General features: G+C 54.6%; 1 protein-coding gene and 1 non-coding gene across 3 annotated transcripts; both read left to right on the top strand.

The window, feature by feature from the left end:
* Positions 1 to 581: 581 nt before the first annotated feature.
* On the top strand, positions 582 to 15141 carry Dusp8 (dual specificity phosphatase 8). Of its 2 annotated transcripts, none has more exons than XM_031388905.1 (7): positions 582 to 794; positions 6357 to 6679; positions 8143 to 8281; positions 12326 to 12492; positions 13225 to 13384; positions 13610 to 13733; positions 13967 to 15141. In XM_031388905.1, exons 2-7 carry the CDS (start codon positions 6449 to 6451, stop codon positions 15057 to 15059), a joined length of 1914 nt encoding a protein of 637 aa, XP_031244765.1. In that variant the 5' UTR covers positions 582 to 794; positions 6357 to 6448; the 3' UTR covers positions 15060 to 15141. The 2 variants fall into 2 exon arrangements, with proteins under 2 accessions (XP_031244765.1, XP_031244764.1); XM_031388904.1 differs by lacking the exon at positions 582 to 794 and adding an exon at positions 1280 to 1648.
* A 3347-nt stretch (positions 15142 to 18488) lies between these two features.
* LOC116104241 lies at positions 18489 to 18595 on the top strand. The gene has a single exon (XR_004123763.1). It is a non-coding gene; the product is annotated as a U6 spliceosomal RNA (small nuclear RNA).
* The last annotated feature ends 286 nt before the right edge of the window (positions 18596 to 18881 follow it).

The following is an 18881-nucleotide window of genomic DNA, read 5'->3' as shown; positions in this document are numbered from 1 at the left end:
TGTCCTTCATCTAGTGAGAGGCTGTACATCCAGGGGAAGTTCAGGACACTCCATCACCACCACACACACACACACACACACACACACACACACACACACACACACACACACACACACACGCACGCAGGCACACACACGCGCGCACACACGCACACACATGCGCACACACACATACACACACACACACTGGAGACTCATGTTATCTGGTCACCTCACTGTCCACCCAGCCGCTTAGTCAGGGCCACTTTTTTTTTTTTTGAATGTCTGAGATGGTCTGGCGTCATGGTGGGTGCTAGTAATCTCATCACTCAGAAGGCCGAGACCAGCCTGGGATACAATAAAGAATTTTCGGCCAACCTGGGTTGTATAGTGTGTTCCCGAGGAGGGGACAATTTAAGGGAAAAGTGGCTTATGTTTGCAGGTGGACCACTTTGGCACAAGACTCCCCTTCCTCTCAGATCTGCCTGACCCCTGTGCGTTTCTGCCCTAGTTGTAATTACCCATGTTTTGTTCTGAGTGCTCACGTGGTTGTGCTCGCGCAGTGGGATGGGGCCCGACAGTAGAGGTCTGTCTCCAAGCGGCTTTTCACTGGAAGCTGTCAAGAACTGGATGTCATAGGTATGGGGCGCAGCGCCGCCCTGGAGAGCACACCAGTGGGTCTGGAGCCCCGCCCCCCGAGTTCCCGGGATGAGTGACCTGAGGCAAATCATATCGCCTAGGAGCTTCTCCCGCAAAGTGGAGAGCAGGACTTCCACCTACAGGGGTCGTGGAGAGGACAAACGTGGATGCTGCAGGTAAGGCCCTCTGCGGCCGCGGCTCTCCATGACCCTTACCCCGGGCCGCACTGGGGCAGGGGAGGCTCACTCTGGGAGGGCGTCCTCATGCGAACAAAGGCTAAGGGAAGGAGAGAAACCCCCGACAGGTCCAGTCCAGGCAGGCCGAGAGAGGGGGACTCTTGCATACTGGGACAGTAGGCGCGGGTTAGAGCACCGCGAGGCTGAGGATCCTTGGGGATACTAGGAGTCCTGGGCTGGGAAGGCTTCCTGGAGGTGGGGAGCCGCGGCGCGCATGGCCCCTTTAAGAACCGATGCCCGAGAAGCTTGGGGCGCGGGGGACGGAGGGCGGTGGCAGAGAGACCCACGGCCGCCGCCAGGGCTCCGCACCCAGCGCCCGCTCCGCTGACGTCACCTGCCCCCGAGCGGCTCACTCTGATTGGCTGCAGGTGACGTCAGGGGCTTTTTCGCTCGGCATGACCTCATCCCCACCGGCAGCCCCGCCCTCCGCCCCGGGCCTGTCACTCGCGGCTCCCGCGGTGGCCGAGCCGGCTCCGCGGACCCCCGCCCCACCCGGACTCCGGACGCCGGACGCTGTGCCGGGCCGGAGCCGCCGGCCGCGCCCGCCAAGTCGCGGGCTGGGATGCGCGCCGTGAGCGCGCGTGCCCGACCGCAGTACGCGCGCTCCGTCCCGAGCGAGCGCTCCCCGCGGTGGCGACGACGACGGCGGCGGCGGCGGCGACGCGCCCCGCGCGCCTCTCCGGCCCTTGCCCCGGCTACGCGGGCCCTCGACGGGCCCATGGGTGGCGGAACGGAGTGGGCGCCCTGAGCGCGGCACCGGCGTCGGGGGCAACCCCAGGGCAAGCAAGAGCCAGGTGAGCCAGGCGCTGACACCGGTCGGGTCATAATCCGGGTGTGGGCCCGGGACGTGCGGAGGTTTCTGCGGGTGTGCGCCCTGAAGGAAGCTCTTTGGAGCACCGAGGAATAGATGGCTCTGCCCCGAGAGCGGCGCGCGCTGCAGATCTGCGCCTGCAGTGAGCTGTCTTTCTCTGCATATTCCTTCTTATCTGGAGGGACATACATAAGAGACCTAGGGATTCGCGGGGGAGGGTTGAGATCCAGCACAGATCGGTGAGAGTCCCTGCGAGGCGCCCCCGCTGGCAGCCAGATTTGGAGAAGGTCGTCCGCGGCTGCAGTGGGCAGGGGGATGAGAAACCTCCGACGCCAGAGGGTCGCCTCTGGCCTGCGGTAGGGTCCTTATCTAGAGAGGAAGCTCTAGGACACCCCCCCCCACACACACACACACACTTCAGCTCTCATGGCTGTCCTGTCACCCTCACTTCATGGTGGTCCACTTGCCTCTGCGGATAAAGAACATCCTTACCAGACGCAGAGGCAGTAGGCGCGATGCTGGGGGAGGGGCCGGCACGGCTGCCTCCTGCAGCCTGTCTCCCTGGCCTCTCTGCCTACCTTGGGAGGGAGCGGCCAGTCTGATGCCTCTGGTACCCGTGTGCCAAACCTTGCAGGTGAAGGAGCAAGAAAAGGCTCAGCTTCCACTAGATCAGACCTCTTGGAATAAATTTGCCTCTCACTCCTTGTTGACAGGGTGCGCGGCGTCTGCAGCAGAGATTGGGGGCCTTGATGGTGCAGTGATGGGGGTGGGGGACCAGTGTGGCATCTGCAATGCTCTGTTGTGCAGCATGGGGTGGGGGTGGAGGTGCTTCGGGTCAGGAGCACGGCTTCTTTCACTGTATGAATGAATTCAGAATGGAAATCCAGGGACCTGTAGACCCACCCTCACATTTACTTGCCCCTAGAGTAGCTGGGTGGGTGAGGGTAGCTTACGGTGCCATGCTCTGCCCTGGGAGGTCAGAGTCCCCGTGCATTCACTACTTGGTTAGCAGGCACCTGCTACAGATGAGCAGATCATGTGACCAGGAGCTGTAGGTTCATCTTTATGTCTGACTGCTGCAGTCAGCTTAGGGACCTCAGGAGAGTTACTGGGCAGGTTCTCTTTCCCTCCTGCCCTGTGCCCTTGGGGATACTTGAGGGTGCCTCTGGAGACTTAGCACTGAACACAGACGCAAAAAGATGCCTCAAGTCAATGTGTATAGGATTCCTGCCAACGTCTTTCTTCTTGGGCTGATACTGAGGTTCCAACCCAGAAGTTTCAACTGGACAGTGTTTCAGTGGGGTACATCTGTGGGTTTGGGGAGAGTTCGATATGCAGCTCACAGAGGAAGCAGGGACAGAGGCTGAACCCACAGCAAAAGAGATGGTTATGCTGTGGTCCTAAGAAACGTGTGAGCCAAAGTTCCTCACTAGACCTCTCAGGACCACAGCCCCACAGTCTGTTTTTTGGCCTGGCCATTTGCCTGACTGAGACAATGTTTCTGTTCCCTCTCCAGGGGCAAGGGTGCCGGGTAGCATGAGAAACCAAGGGCTCAACTGCCATGCAGGAACATTTGAGCCCCTCCTGCTAGGAGATGATCTCTGCCAGTCTTCAGAAGTGCCCAGTGTGAAAGTGAGCTGGCATTTCAGCATCTTGGGCCCCTAATTTCTGGCTCTTTCCTGAGAGCCTACCTGGCTGTAAGCAGAGATGCCCAGGTGAGAAGGGACCCAGTCTTACAGGGGCTGATGGTCCTGGTAGCCACTTTTAGAAGTAGTGAGTTTCTTGTCATTAGGCACTGAGCAGGAGTAGATTAGTGAGGATGCCACCCAGGACTCAGGCTTTTATTGGTCACATAAGGACTCAGGGACCAGAACGTGTTGTGTGGGACCCCCAGTGTGAAAGGCAATGGATTGGCACTTTGTATGTGGGCACCAGGGGCTTCGGTATGCAGAAGGCAAGGATGTGCTTGCAACTGTATATTTCAGTCATGCACTCCAGGAGACTGTAGTGTCTTATGTATGTGCAGATGGACACATGTGTAATTGCACTCGGGGACAAGATGGATTGTCAATAAGGCACGCATCTGCCAATGTACAAAGGGGAGTGTTCCTGTGCCCAGGGGACAGTGCCACAAGGCCTGAGCTGTGGACCGGGCCTCCAGCAAAGGGAGCTGTCTGGGACCTCCCTGAGGGGTGTGGCCTGGGAAAGGCTTCCTCTTGACTTTGAATTTAGGAATGCTTGTCTCCTGGCTCAGAATCCTTTGATGAAGGCCTACAGCCTCTGCATAAAGGGTCTTGACCACCCCACACCCCCTAACCCCATTCAAGGCTCCCGAAGAACAGACTGTTAGCTGTTCTCCCTGGGAAGAACTGGGCAGGGAGTGTTGAGGACATATGCTCTGCTAAGATTTTGCATGGTCTGTCTGTGCCCTGCTGACCTTCTTAAAACTGACCCTACATATCTCTTTCAAGCCCCAATGAATTCTATCCAGTTCTAGGCCTGATGCCCAACATTGAGGAAGCCAGGGGTGGGGTTATAAAGAGGTGCTGTTAGGATGTGCTCCTGAAGACCATCATAGGGCAGAATTTCCTATGTGAGGGGGCTCATCCAAATCTTGGCAGTGCAGTATACAAATGGCCTCAGAGGACTGGAGAGCCAGGGAGCTGCAGTGTGGGGCCGAATCCTGGGAATTAGGGCCAAGCAGGGCAGGGTTGGAGTAAGGGGCTTCATTGCTGTCTTTGAGTTATAGACCAGAGCTACTGGACACCTGCCATGGAGGAGTGGGAGCGTAGAGGAGGGAGACCTGCCTAATCTGCAGAGCAGCCTGCTTGGTGGCTGCTGCAGTAGGAGCAGCCGTTGCCTGGCACCTCTGCTGTTGCCATGGCAACATCGGAGGTGCTAACTTGCTAATGAGTCCCCCTCCGCTGCGAATAACAATACTGTAACAGTTAATACGGCCCAGCTCCAGTTCTCAGGGTTCCCTTGGAGGTAGAGGAAGGGACAGGTATCAGGCCTGCGTCTAGCTGCCCCCGTTCCACCTGCCACCAACCTGCTCTCCTCTGCCCTTCCCTCTGGGTCTCCCTTCCCTGCCATCCTCAGCTGTAGCCCTTTGTGGGGTTGTGATGAGAGTCTTCAGATGGGGCAACCCGAGCAAAACTTCCCTCAGGGTAGTTCAAGGGCTGCTGCAGAGAGGGTGGAGCTGTGCCTTCTAGCTCCCTATACCGTTAGCTCTCTGCTTCCCTTGATGCAGTTAACCCATGTCACCTGGGAAGAGGTGGACACTGCTGGGTGACAGGGCCAAGGGACTCAGAAAAGGCCCTTCTGCACCCCAGCATCCTGCACTATGACCCTCTCAAAGTCCTGGCCTTTTAGTCCCATTGTCCAGCTTTGCTAGTAGGAAAGCCTACTCCTTCCTCTGGCCTAACCACTAGCCTGTTGTTCCCTCATGAGTTGGAACTCAGGGAAATGTTCCTCAGCATCTAAGATAAGCATTACGTTAGAATGTTTTCAGCAGATAGAGGACCCCTGGCCCAGGTAGTCTATTGCTCTTGAGATTCCCCAGTGTGACTGGCCCAGGCCTGATTCTCCAGTGAAGGGCTTGCAGAGAGGCCTGAGACACACATAGATGTCAGGGATTAGCGCCCCAAAGCCCCCACTGACTGTACCCTGGCAAGGTTTGGAAGTTGTGCCCTTGCACCAGCATGGTAGCTCCATGTAGGTGCCCACATCACTGCAGTAAAGGAGTGGGAATGGGACAGGCCTGGAAGGGGCTCAAGTGAGTCTCTAAGAGAGCCAAGTTCCTTCCTACCCCACCACATTTGTAAGGCTAGATGAAGGGAAAGATGTACCTGCCCTGCTATCTTACCTTCCACTGCCTCGAGCCTCATTGTCCTGACACTGCATGTGTCCTGGGGGCTCTAAGGGAGAAAGCACCTGATAGAGGAGAGTCATCAAGCCTGAAGAACAGGGCTTCTAGGTCCCCCATTTTCAGTTCCTCTACATTCTTCAGCCCAAGAGCTTCTGGGGCTATGCAGAAGGTCCAGCAGCTCCAAGCATCCTAAGTACCACAGCCTTCATCCTAGGGCTGGCAAACCCCACCCCTTTGTACAATGGGTGGCATGCACCAACCTCAGCCTGAAGCATCCATCAGGGACAGTAAAACAGGAGCTCCCTAGTACCTGGCCTTCAGCTTCTAGGAGGCCATGAGCAAGGGTGGGGGCGAGGTGGGAAGGCCTGCTGGTGCTGCTCTTCTATCTACCAGTATCAAGATTATGAGCTTAGAGAACCCTTTCCAGAGATGGATTCTGGGAATTGGCCATGCAGCACTGTGCCAAGAAAGGGAGGGATGTCTGAGAGCTCCTACCTGGGAAAAGAACAGAGTCCAGCTTTGAACCATAGGGTCCCGAGAAGAGGAAAAATGCAGAGGTCAGCAGGACAGAGGTTGAGAAAGGCACAGGTATAGCTGCACCCCAGAGCCCATAATAAGGACCCCACTTGTCCTCTGCCTTATACTAGAACGCAGGCAGAGCAGGGGGTGGTCAGGGTCTCTTCTATGCACTCACCCCACTGGGTAGGGCATTGGCTCATCCATTCATGAGGAAGGGCTCAAAGGACATGCCAGGTGCCAAGCACAGGGCCTGCCTTTAGCTACCCAGATCCCACCATCTGCTGACCATTCACCTTTCCCTCAGGTCTGGCACCATGCACTAGGGTACCCAGAACGCTGGAAGGCCACACCCTCCTCACTTCAAGGGTCACTCTCCCCACTGCCTACCACCCCACCATGGCTGGGGATCGGCTCCCGAGGAAGGTGATGGATGCAAAGAAACTGGCCAGCCTGCTGCGTGGTGGGCCTGGGGGCCCCTTGGTCATCGACAGCCGATCCTTCGTGGAGTATAACAGCTGCCACGTGCTGAGCTCTGTGAATATCTGCTGTTCAAAGCTGGTGAAGCGACGCCTTCAGCAGGGAAAAGTGACCATTGCTGAGCTTATCCAGCCTGCTACGCGAAGCCAGGTACCTGTGTCCCACTCTTGAACACGTCTTTAGGGCTGACCATTCCTGAGCAAGCACACATATGTCATCTCTGAAAGAGACAGAGGAGCTCCTAAGCCTGGTGCCTAGAGTCCGCCGTTAAAAGCGTTTCCCCCTCACTGTCCCTTAATTCCAAACTGGATTCCTTGGGGGTCACATCTGGGAATGCTGTAGACCAGTCCTCTCTAGTGAGGCCTTCCTCTAGAAGTTCTGGGGAGCCCTTTTGTCTCCCCATATACAAGTCCCTCCCTCCCGAGGGAGGAGTACTGAATGGGTAAGGGAAGTGGGGTTGCACAGAGTAGAGCAGGGTAGATTGCAGCAGGATGGTGCATGCTGAGGACAAGGACAGCTGGCTCTGGCCACTCTGACTGTGGTGAGGCCAGGAGGGGAAGGCTAAGGGGATTATAGTAGGCAGACCATTTCACTAGCCTCCCCAGTCCTCTTCCCACCTCCTGGAGTCTTCAGTGACCCAGAATGTTCTCCGTGGCCCCCAGGAAAGATAATCATTTCATGGAGGAAGGGACAGAGTTCTTCCCCAGGACTATCCATTGCAGCAGCTGGGGAGGGACTAGCCTATCATGGAGCATTTGTGGCCTAAGACAGGCTACCAGTTACCAACTTCTCCCACCTCTTTTGGGTTAGAAGGGCATGTCAACAGAGTAGGGGCTTTAGAAGGATTTCAATTTCCGAACTGCCTGACTCAAAGCTATGATGTGAGAAAACCCAGGTGGGAAGCCGCTTGTCGGGAGTCCCCCACTCCAAGGCCAGAACCAGCTCCCTGTGGTGCCAATGAAGGGAATCCAGTGATTAATCACCCCCAGCGAGGACTCCAGCCAGAGTGCAATTCTATTGGCTGCTGATGACATCATCCAGCCTGGGGTTGACAGCTCAGCTGGCTTAAAGACTGAGTGTGCTTGGGAGGCGGGGCATCAGTCTGTTTGAGCAAAAGCCCCTCAACATCTGGCCCTAAGGCCACCACAATGGGGAAAAGGGCAAGAGGAACCTCAGCTTCCAGTCTTGCCTCCTGACCTGGTGGTGTTTGGGAAGGGGAGTCCTAATGCAACTTCAGTTTCTCCATTAGGAGCTGGGGGAGAATAAATAAGAAGAGAGGTACTGGCCTTCCAGGAAGCCTGGGAGCCAGCTCAGGCTATGTGCGTGTGCTCTCTGAGGCCCCATTAGACTCGCCTATGCCTCATTAACACTTCTGGTTCTGGAGATTTTGCCAATGAAGGGCAACTCAAGCCACCCCCTACCCCTCATCCCTGCCTGGTACAAAGCCTGTTAGTGGAGCCAAGGGTTTTTCTGCCTCTCCAAGTGTACACATACCTGATGTCTGTATGTATGCACATAGCAGATGCAGTGGGAGGGAGGATGACAGCAGACCCTGTCTCTCCTGTCCTTTTGTTCTTCCAAGCAGCCTAACGTCCGCCCTTATGATCCCCTAGGTGGATGCCACAGAACCACAGGATGTGGTGGTGTATGACCAGAGCACACGAGATGCCAGTGTGCTGGCAGCAGACAGCTTCCTGTCCATCCTGCTCAGCAAGCTGGACGGCTGCTTCGACAGTGTGGCCATCCTCACAGGTGAACTCCAGGGATGGGCCAGGGCTGTGGGATGCCTTCTTTCCATGCACTTGACTAGGACTAGGAGTGTCAGAGGAAAAGTATTGTCCTGCAACTGTTGGGACCATAGGGGGATCTCAGTACCTCTGAACTTCTCAAAACCCACTTCTACCCACAACAGCAGGAGAGGAGGACAAGCAGGAGCTCTCCATGCCAAGTTTTTGGTAGACAGGGGGCCAGGGACCCAGGCAACAAACCGTCTATATCTCAAGGAGAAGTAAAGACTTTAACCTCAGTCTATCCCAGAACTGGTAACACAGCAGGCACTTTACCCAGAGAAGGTACCAGCTGGCCACAGATTATCTCACAACATCCTACTTCATCATGGCCACTACCTGAGAGACCAGCAAGTATTTCTCTGGGCTACCTGTGCTCCAAAAGCAGCCTGGCCAGATGGCCTCCGAGCCCTACTCAGAGTCAGACACACACACACACACACACACACACACACACACACACACACACTGACTCATGGCTCTTGCTCCCACTCTACACCATGTGCTTAGGCACACTCACCCTCAGGCCGTGGCTGAAAGGGCTTTTGTAGACTGTACCTCCTCGGGAGGCAGCCTGGATTCCCGAATAGCTACTAGAGTGGGCTTGTTATAGGATGCCTGCTCAGATAGCTGGAATCTAGGGCCTTTGCTGTTGCCCTCTGCCCATGCTGGTAGCCTCTGCATAGCATGTAGCTGATGGAATGTCCTCCACACCCACTACATATGGAGTGGAATAAGTGAGTGGGTGGCCAGGCCAGTTCAATGGCACCAGAATCCCATGAGCACCATGGCATCAAGCCCAACCTGAGAGGAAGGCTGGGAGGGCCTGCAGTGCTTTAGTTAAACTGCTAGGTAGGTGCTAGGGAGGTGAAACCAGTCTGAGGTACTCTGAGGTGGTTTGGAGACTCAGTCTCGTGGGGAAGGGCCGGTGTCTTTGTGCACATTTAGATATGAGTTATGTCCCACCACACTCTGGGCCAGTATGATCCAAGCATATCTGTCTGTCTTTGTGCACTGAGCCTCTGGTATCAGCCACATATATATGTGCATGCACCCTGCCTCTGATATCCGTACAGATGCTGAGCCTGTCTGGGGAGGACTCATGATTCATTGTGCATGTGTGAATTCTTAGAACCGGAAGCTACATAGCTGTATCCTAGCTCCAGCCTCCGGGCTTAGTCTGGGGAGAGAGAAGAGTTTGGGCCTTTTTGCAAGCCCACTAAGCCTATAGGAACCTCTCCAGGGCCTAACTCACCACCCTAGTCATGAACGGAAGAACAAGGTTCTTCTGAAAATACAAAGGGCTCCAGAACTGCACCCTTCCTGGCCCTAGCAGGACAATCCCGAACCTGACAGTGCCTGTCTCTTAGGGGTAAGGGGCGAGGGGCAAGATCAAGTGGAGACTGGGGTAGCCTTGGGTTGGACCCCCAGAGGGTCCATTTGGACCTGGTTGTACTCTAGCTAGCTCCCTCCACTTCTAGGTGTCTGCCCTGTCAACTTTGAGTTCTTGTCCTCTTTTGTCCAAATACTGAGCTAGGGAGTCCTCCTGGTCAATGCAGCGTGAGATAGGCTCAATGTGAAACCACACTGGCCGGCTCCTGCTGAGCTAGTGCACAATCTGAAGCAGACTACTGATCAGGGGCTGGGGATGGTTTCAAGGTGCACACAACAGAGGCCAGGCCTTTCCATACCACCCTCTGGCTGGTGCTCACAAGAAGCTCAAGGAGATGGGGGTGGCCAGTAAAGGGAATCAGGAGGGGGAGCTCAAGCCATGCCCCAACAGGGATGTTGTTTGTGGGGAGGATAACGAATTTAGTCCCCCCTTTTCCTTAAGTTAAGTTGGAGTTTATTAAGAAAGAGTTTTAAGCTAGACATTCAGTATGCCTTGGCTACATTTCTGCCGCTGTGATCAAATGCCTAATCAAATGCAACTTCCAGGAGGGAGGGTTTATCTGGTTCACAGATGAAGGTACAACCATCACGGTGGAGCAATTAAGTTGGCAGGAGCCTCAAGTAGCTGATCACATCACATCCACAATCAAGGACAGAAGAGTGCGTGTGGGTGGGCTGCTTCTTAACTCAGTTTCTGCATTTTGTACTGCCCAGGATCCCCTGCCCAGGGAATGAATGGTTCTGTCCACAGTTAGGATGGGTTTTTCCGTATCAATAGCATACTCAAGATAGTTCCCCATAGGCAAGTGGTTTTAGATTCTGTCAAGTTGACAACATTAACCATCACAATGTGTGCTATATAGAAAAGGGGAAGAAAGGGGGCAGTCCTTTAGTCTTTTAAACATTAGCAGGCAGGCATACCCTTAGCCAGGAGTTAGTACAGCCTATGGATTGGTTGTATTGACACCGTGGAATGTGGGTCAGTGATGTCACAGCTATGAGACAGTCTCTGTAGTCCAACCAACTTGGACTTGGCTTGGGGATGCTGACATGCCCCAGACCCTTGTGGGTAGGTGGCTGTAATGAGAACAGAGCGACCCTGGAGATCAGTAACCTGAGCTGTGCCAAGTCCATTGCACAAATGTTATGTTTCTGTATATGCCTCCTTATAAACATCACAATAAGGGCACCGCCTCTGGCCTCCCAAACACAGTGGATAGGGGCAGTATATGAGAATGTTCTATGGGAGAATGAGCTTCAGGGGTGGCCAGAGCACTTCCTAGGCCTCAAAGACACTTAACAACTAGCCAAGGCTCACTCACTCAACCTTGGTGTCCCCATTTCCACCTACCCCATAGCCTTGGATAGCTCCCCAAATCCCTGGGTCCTTGGTACCTGCCTCTCTCCAGACCAGGAAAAAGGGGAAGGTTAGACTGAGACCAGAAACTGAGGCCACTTGCTTATCAGAGCTTGTCATTGTGGAATATAGAAAGAAAGTTCTCACCATGCTGAGACTTGGTGGCTACCAGAGATGCTGTTCAATTTCTGGATGAACCCCAGCCAGGCTAGATATGACTGGGTCTATTTTCTTTTTTTGTTTTGTTTTGTTTTGTTTTTTGAGACAGGGTTTCTCTGTGTAGCCCCGGCTGTCCTGGAACTCACTCTGTAGACCAGCCTGGCCTCCAACTCAGAATCCACCTGCCTCTGCCTCCTAAGTGCTGGGATTAAAGGCATGCACCACCACCGCCCAGCGACTAGGTCTATTTTCACATCTTTATAATTGCTTTCTTTGAGCTTCTCAACAATGCTATGTAGTAGGAAAATAAGGAAACTGAGGCCAGAGTCATGCCTGGCCCATGGTCACTGAGTCAGACATACCAGTGAAGCCAGCTTGGGTATCTCAAACTGGTGGAAGGTTTCTTTCCCCTGCCCAGAGTCTAGATCTTAGATGTATCTAGACAATGGCCACAGGGAGCAGGCTGTGTGTGCCCTGTGTGCAGGCTCTACCCTGCTTCTCTGTCATCTGCTAGGTAGACTGGAGTCATGACCGAACCACAAATGCCCTGTGGGCTATGGCAATTCCAGTGGGTGATGTCATGCCCAAAGAGGCCCCACCTCAGAAGCCCTTTCCTTCCAGACCTGGCACTGGAGCCGAGGCCTGTGGCTTCCAGCCAGCTGGAGTCAGGGAAGGATTGCATCAGCAAGGAGAGAGGCTAAATGCCAGCCTGGCCCCAGGCCAGGTGCTGGAGAAGGACTTACCGTGTCATACCTGGGGAATAAGAGACCCCTGATGAGGTCTAAGCCATCCCCTGTCTGGCTCCCATGTGCCACACAGACAGGCCACCTTGACCCCGCATTTATGGGCATCAAAGCAGTGCCCCTGAGCCAGTCCCTAATTAGCTTGAGCAGGAATGTGGGCGTAGGTGCCTGCTCCAAATGGGCAGCAGCACACCCCCAGTGCTGCAGAGAAGAGCAAGTAGCCTGCCAGCAGGAGTCCAGGTGCTAGACCAGAAGCAGACTGGGCTTGGGGTCTGCAGGGTGTGGCTAAGCCCAGAGGAACTCTCTCCTGCCCCAGCTGGCCAGCCTCCTGACCAGCCTTCTGTGTCTCCTCCCGCAGGAGGCTTTGCCACCTTCTCCTCCTGCTTCCCTGGCCTCTGTGAGGGCAAACCTGCCACCCTACCATCCATGAGCCTCTCTCAACCCTGCCTTCCTGTGCCCAGTGTTGGCCTGACCCGAATCCTGCCTCACCTCTACCTGGGCTCTCAGAAAGATGTCTTGAACAAGGTGAGTACACAGCGGGTCACTGCCGATGGGAGCAAGGACTGGGTGGCTCTGGATTTAGGTCCTGGGAGGGGGGAGATCTGAGAGGAAGATAAAATGAGTATGAGCTGGGAGCACAGGAGGACCCAGAGTCTGCCCACCCACTGGCCTACAGCATGGCCCAGGCAGGAACACAGCAAGGCTGACGGAAAGGCAGGCTCTCAGTCTCTTCTGTGGTAGGGCTGGAAGCCTGCATGCCAAACTGCTTCTGTCACTGGGCCCCCAGCCAGCGCTGAAAGAATCCCGTGTTTTAAAAATGGTGAGGAGGGAAAAGGATGAAGGCACCGCCCAGGCAACCATAAAATTCCTGGGAGCCCAATGTTGGCTGTGGGTGTGGCTTGCAGAAGCCATCCTTCCTGTACCCATCCTGTGGGCTCCATGGTTGAGATGAGAAAGGGTTTCTGGACCCAGTCGTTTCCTATATGGCAAGATCTTGAACAAAATCTGAGGCTTAGGGGCATCACAAGTCTTTAGAGTCTCTCTCTGTCTCTGTCTCTGTCTCTGTCTCTGTCTCTCTGTCTCTGTCTCTGTCTCTCTCTCTCTCTCTCTCTCTCTCTCTCTCTCTCTCTCTCTCTCTGTGTGTGTGTGTGTGTGTGTGGGTGTGTGGGTGTGTGGGTGTGGGTGTGTGTCAGGGATTGGTTCTTCTCCCGCTAGGGGGCTTTGCTTTTTCTCTGACCCATCTTTCTATCCCTCCAGGATCTGATGACCCAAAATGGAATAAGCTATGTCCTCAATGCCAGCAACTCCTGCCCTAAACCAGACTTCATCTGTGAGAGTCGTTTCATGCGTATCCCCATCAATGACAACTACTGTGAAAAGCTGCTGCCCTGGCTGGACAAGTCCATTGAGTTTATTGGTGAGGGGAAGAGAGGGTGTGTGTGTCTCTATAGGGTGGAAGAGGCTGGCTAGAGGAAGACTAGACAGAGGCCGGGGGTGGGAGGGGAGTACTGGGAGAGCCACCCAGCTCTGAGAAGTCACCAGCACTTGGGAAGCCATAGGAAGGGTTGGAGACTACCTTGGGTAGGGAGGAACAATGCAGTCTCAGCCCTCACCTGATCCCCCATCATCCACCTGTCCCCAGATAAAGCCAAGCTGTCCAGCTGCCAAGTCATTGTTCACTGTCTGGCTGGCATCTCTCGCTCTGCCACCATTGCCATCGCGTACATCATGAAAACCATGGGCATGTCTTCTGACGACGCATACAGGTATTCTCCTCTTGGGCCCTAGGGACCTAGGGAACTCCGCAACCTATGGCTAACAGCATTGCCCTCCCTTTCCTCTCTCCACCCTCTTGGATTGTACAAATTACTACCATGGCAGGGAGGGAAAGCCTGAGCCCGACACAGAGCTTGGGTACTTAAAGATTTGCCGTGGGTGCTGCACAGGAGGAAAATCAAAGCCAAGGCTGTTCTGACAGAAATGCCTCTTGCTTGCTTAGGTTTGTGAAGGATCGGCGCCCCTCCATCTCGCCCAACTTTAACTTCCTGGGCCAGTTGCTGGAGTATGAGAGGAGTCTGAAGCTGCTGGCTGCCCTGCAGAGTGATGGACCTCACTTGGGGACCCCTGAACCCCTCATGGGCCCGGCAGCAGGCATCCCACTGCCCCGGCTGCCACCATCTACCTCAGAGAGCGCTGCCACCGGGAGCGAGGCAGCCACCGCAGCCAAGGAGGGCAGCCCGAGTGCTGGAGGAGATGCTCTGATCCCCAGCACAGCTCCAGCCACCAGCGCACTGCAGCAGGGCCTGCGTGGCCTGCACCTCTCCTCTGACCGCCTCCAGGACACCAACCGCCTCAAGCGCTCCTTCTCCCTGGACATCAAGTCGGCCTATGCGCCCAGCAGGAGGCCCGACTTTCCCGGCCCACCCGACCCTGGCGAAGCCCCGAAGCTCTGCAAGCTGGACAGCCCTTCTGGGGGCACGCTGGGCCTGCCCTCGCCCAGCCCGGACAGCCCGGACTCCGTTCCAGAGTGCCGCCCACGACCCCGCCGGCGACGTCCCCCGGCCAGTTCTCCTGCCCGCTCCCCGGCTCATGGCCTGGGCCTGAACTTTGGAGACACGGCCCGGCAGACTCCGCGGCACGGCCTCTCGGCCCTGTCGGCGCCCGGGCTGCCTGGCCCTGGCCAGCCGGCTGGTCCCGGGGGCTGGGTGCCGCCCCTGGACTCCCCAGGCACACCGTCGCCCGACGGACCCTGGTGCTTCAGCCCCGAGGGCGCGCAGGGTTCAGGCGCTGTGTTCTCCGCTTTTGGCCGGGCGAGCGCAGGTGCACCTGGACCCGGTAATGGCAGCAGCAGCAGCAGTGGTGGCAGCACCAGCAGCAGCAGCAGTAGCAGCAGTAGCAGCGACCTGCGGCGGCGGGACGTGCGGACCGGCTGGCCCGAGGAGCCTGCTGCAGATGCACAGTTCAAGAGGCGCAGCTGCCAGATGGAGTTCGAAGAGGGCATGGTGGAGGGGCGGGCACGTGGCGAGGAGCTGGCAGCCCTGGGCAAGCAAGCCAGCTTCTCGGGCAGCGTGGAGGTCATCGAAGTATCGTGACCCTTCAGGAGTCCCTGTGCCCTAGCTCCAGCCAGGCCGGGTATAAATATATATTATATATAAAACACACAGAAAAGGTAAATGGTTTTACTGCAATTTTTATCAAGAAGTAAATATTTCGATTTTTTTATTTATTTAAGCTAGTGATCTGGCAACTGTGCGGGGCGGCCCTAAAGCTCTGTTTTTACTGTCTGGTATTTAAACTGAAACAGGTTTCTAAGCAATATGAGGCCACCTTCAATCCCAAGATGGGTTGACAGGCCTGGGCCCCTCCTTGCCCCTCCCCTCTGGAAACATTACTGACCTTTCAAAGAGCTGCCCAGCTTTCCTGCACTTTTTACATAAGAAAAAGGGGGAAAATGGAAAAACAAAAAAAAAAAAACAAAAACAAAAAAAACCCAAACCCTTACTTGCCACAAACTGAGCCGCAGACCCTTCCCCTTTCCTTTCCCTCCTCTCCTGGTCTCTCCTCTCCTGTCTCTCCTGTCTTGGGCTCTGCAGCAAAGCCATAGGTAAGGGGAGCGGGGGGAAACCCTAGTGTCCCTGCAGAAGGCCCCACCAGCAGTGTCCCCACACCTCAAATTGCTGAGTCTTAGTGGCATAGAGATACCATCTCTGCCCTTCACCCCAGGGCTGTTACCTGGCAGGTGTTGGGGGACACTTGGCCCAATGGACCAGAGTTTTCAGGGAGACTTGGACAAGGGGGTTCCTGCAAGCCAGATTAGGTAGCGCCGAAGGCAAGGATGGAGGACCTCACTCCCATGAGAGTGAGGCCCAGTTCCTTAGAAGGGCCCAGGAGGCCATTCAGAGGAAGCATCTCTTTCCTTTGCAGGCGATCCTGCCCATTGGGAAGCTCATTAGACTTCCCCAGCATGGACTGGGGCAGTGTCCAATGCCAGCAGGAGGAGCTAAGCTAGCTGGGACTGGCAGGGGCTATCTCTGCTGGTCAGAGGGGAGCTCTAGGCCGGGTAAGAATGGCAGTAGATTCAAGCTCTCATGCTGGGCTCTTCCCGCTACAGGTAGGACTTGGAATTCTACTGCACCTGCAGGTTGAGGGGCCCCTGAAGCAGGTGGAATAAAGCACCTACCGAGCCCTTAGGCTTCCAGGAAGTGGAAATCTTCAGCTTTAGGAGAACTGTCTCCAAGCAGAGAAAGACCCCTCCTGAGGACAGATGCTGGGGAAGTCTCCCATGACTGCCCCATCCCCAAAAGGGCTTCTCAGGAGAGAGTCCCTCTGTATGTTCCCTTCCTAGGCAGGGTACTTTCCCAGTGTCTTCAAAATGATAAGCTAGCCTCCACCCAAGGTGGCTTTTTTAGGCTCAGAGCCAATCTAGGAGAAGGACCAGGAGAAAAGTGCCAGCCACCCTTGCTGAATATCCTCTTGGACTATTGGGGACCCAAAGTTTTGAGGCAGAATAGGGGTTTTTTGCCCTCAGATGTCTTCAAGACTTGGAGTGGGTCTGTCCTTTGAGGAAGAAGCCAGGGGCTTGTTAACAGGTAGCTGGGGCAGGACCTAGGGTAGCACCTTTCTACCCCACCTCTCTTGCTGTGTCCTTCTGTCTGTTCTTCTTTTGACCTGCTCCCTATGTTCCTGTCACCCTCCTTCTTAAGCAAAAGTCCTGTCCCAGTTCTCTTGATCCCACCCATCCCGATCCCTGAGAAAATAAGCTATTGTTGTATTTGCAATCTATGGATTAGAGGTTTAAGTATTTATTATTATTGGTTAATTATTGTTATAATTATTATTAATTATGTAAATTTGCCTCCTGTCTGTCATTGGATTTCTGAGGTGACCCTGTGTGTGGAGGGTGCACTGGCTTCCCCCTCCATGCCCCCACTCTACTGCTGTCCAGGAGACAGTGGTGTGGGGCCACCAGTTGGGTCCTAAAGCTCCCCCTTGGGTCTGGTCCCTCCCCTCTCTTGATGGAGATATGGCATCTATCCTGGATACCCAGGGCCCATTGGCCTCAGTCTGTCTCTGTTCTCACTTTCGCATGACCCTGGTCTCCCCAAAGTGAGTAGACAAGATGGAAGAGGTCTTAGCTCCCTGCTCCTTTGTATTGGGGGAGGTAGAGCACAGGCTTTCCCTGGTGGCTTTTCACCCACTGTCCAAGGTGTGGAGGGTTTAGGGTTCTCTATTGCTCTCCCACCCCTCTTACCTGGTCACTGCCAGCACTGGAATGGCCCAGAATGCACGTGGCTCCCTCCTGTTGTCCAGGACAGGAGAGGTCCCTTGCCCAAGGCTTTCTGGTCCCTGAGGACCAGGGTGCCAGCTTCCCCTTTGGGACCTTGCCCCATGAGGCCGCACTTTTCCTGTCCCTTCTTTTGTATTTGAAACAATGTGTTGTAATAAATCATGAGACGGATGTTTTCCTCAAGCCTCTGCTGACTCTTTCTTAGGGCTAGTTGTGGGAGAGGTTGGGCACTGGGGGGCAATCTGGAGGCTTCCTGAGACAAGGGCCTGGTAGGTTGTGCCTGCAAAGTCTACTTACTATGTGGGCAGAGGGAAGACTCTGAGGCTTATCTTTGGTAGACCAGGTATAGAGGAGGGGCATAGGATCTGATATGTAATCCTAGGATGTAAAATACCCATTTTTCTTATCTACTATTAACTGAAAACTAGAAAACTTTAAATATCAGTTTGCAGGCTGGGGAGTCAGTATTTGCTGGGCAAGCATGAGTACCCGAGTTGGATCACCAGAACCCAGGTATGGTGGCATACACTTATAATCCCAGTACCAGGAGGCAAACACAGAACGATCTTGAATGCTTTCTGGCCAGCCGGCCTAGCCTACTTGATGCCCCAGGCAAACTTGTATGTGTCTCAAAACAAGTTGGATGGTGTTTTAGTTAATGTTTTTCCATTGCTGTGAAGAGACATGATGACCAAGGCAACTCTTATGAAGGAAAACATTTAACTGGGGCTGGCTTACATTTTCAGAGGTTTAGTCCATTATCATCATGGTAAGAAGCATGGCAGTGTGCTGGCAGACATGGTGCTGGAGGAGCCGAGAGCTCTACATCTTGATCCAACTGCAACCAGGAAAGACTGTCTCATAGGCAGCGAGGAGGAGGGTCTCAAAGCCCACCCCCACAGTGACACACTTCCTCCAACAAGACCATACCTTCTAATAGTGCTAATCCCTGGGCCAAGCTTTTTCAAATCACTACAGATAGCTTCTAAGGAATGACACCTGAGGTGATCTCTGGCCTCTGCACACATGTATGGGTGCACACACACGTGCACACATACACAAGAGTTCTGTTCACTTGTCAGCTGCCCTCACAACACAATCCTACGGTGACACAGGTCATTCCTCCCGACTTGTCTTTGCACATACACACACACCTCACCACTGTCTTTCCATCACACACACAGGGTTTGCATATATTCTTTTAGGCATCACAAGGACCAAAAATATACCAGAGGTGCTGGCTTCTGCAGCACACAGACTAAAACTGGGATGGTATGGAGAAGATTAGCATGCCTCTTGTGCAGGGATGATGCATAGGTTCATGATGAATTCCATTTTTGAGACTCCCCTGGTACATCTACCACCTGATCCCTGATGCAGCCCACCGTTTCTGATCCTCCAGAGGAGGTGCTCTTGGCCATGACTATAGGCCCTCTGCCTCAGTCCTTTTCCCATGGATGTGGAAGGGTGGATGCTCCTGGATGTGGAAGGGTGAAGGGGGTAAGGCCCAGACCTTAGGTCATAAGTATCTCGACAGCCATCTTTCCCTTTACGCCCGCCAGGACCATGAACTCTCTCTTCTGCTCCTTTCCCCTTGCTCACACTCATCCCCATCGCAGATCTTTGG

Source organism: Mastomys coucha, unplaced genomic scaffold (assembly GCF_008632895.1).
Source record: "Mastomys coucha isolate ucsf_1 unplaced genomic scaffold, UCSF_Mcou_1 pScaffold21, whole genome shotgun sequence".
NCBI classification, from domain to species: Eukaryota; Metazoa; Chordata; class Mammalia; order Rodentia; family Muridae; genus Mastomys; species Mastomys coucha.
This window is presented reverse-complemented; position numbering and strand designations above follow the sequence as displayed.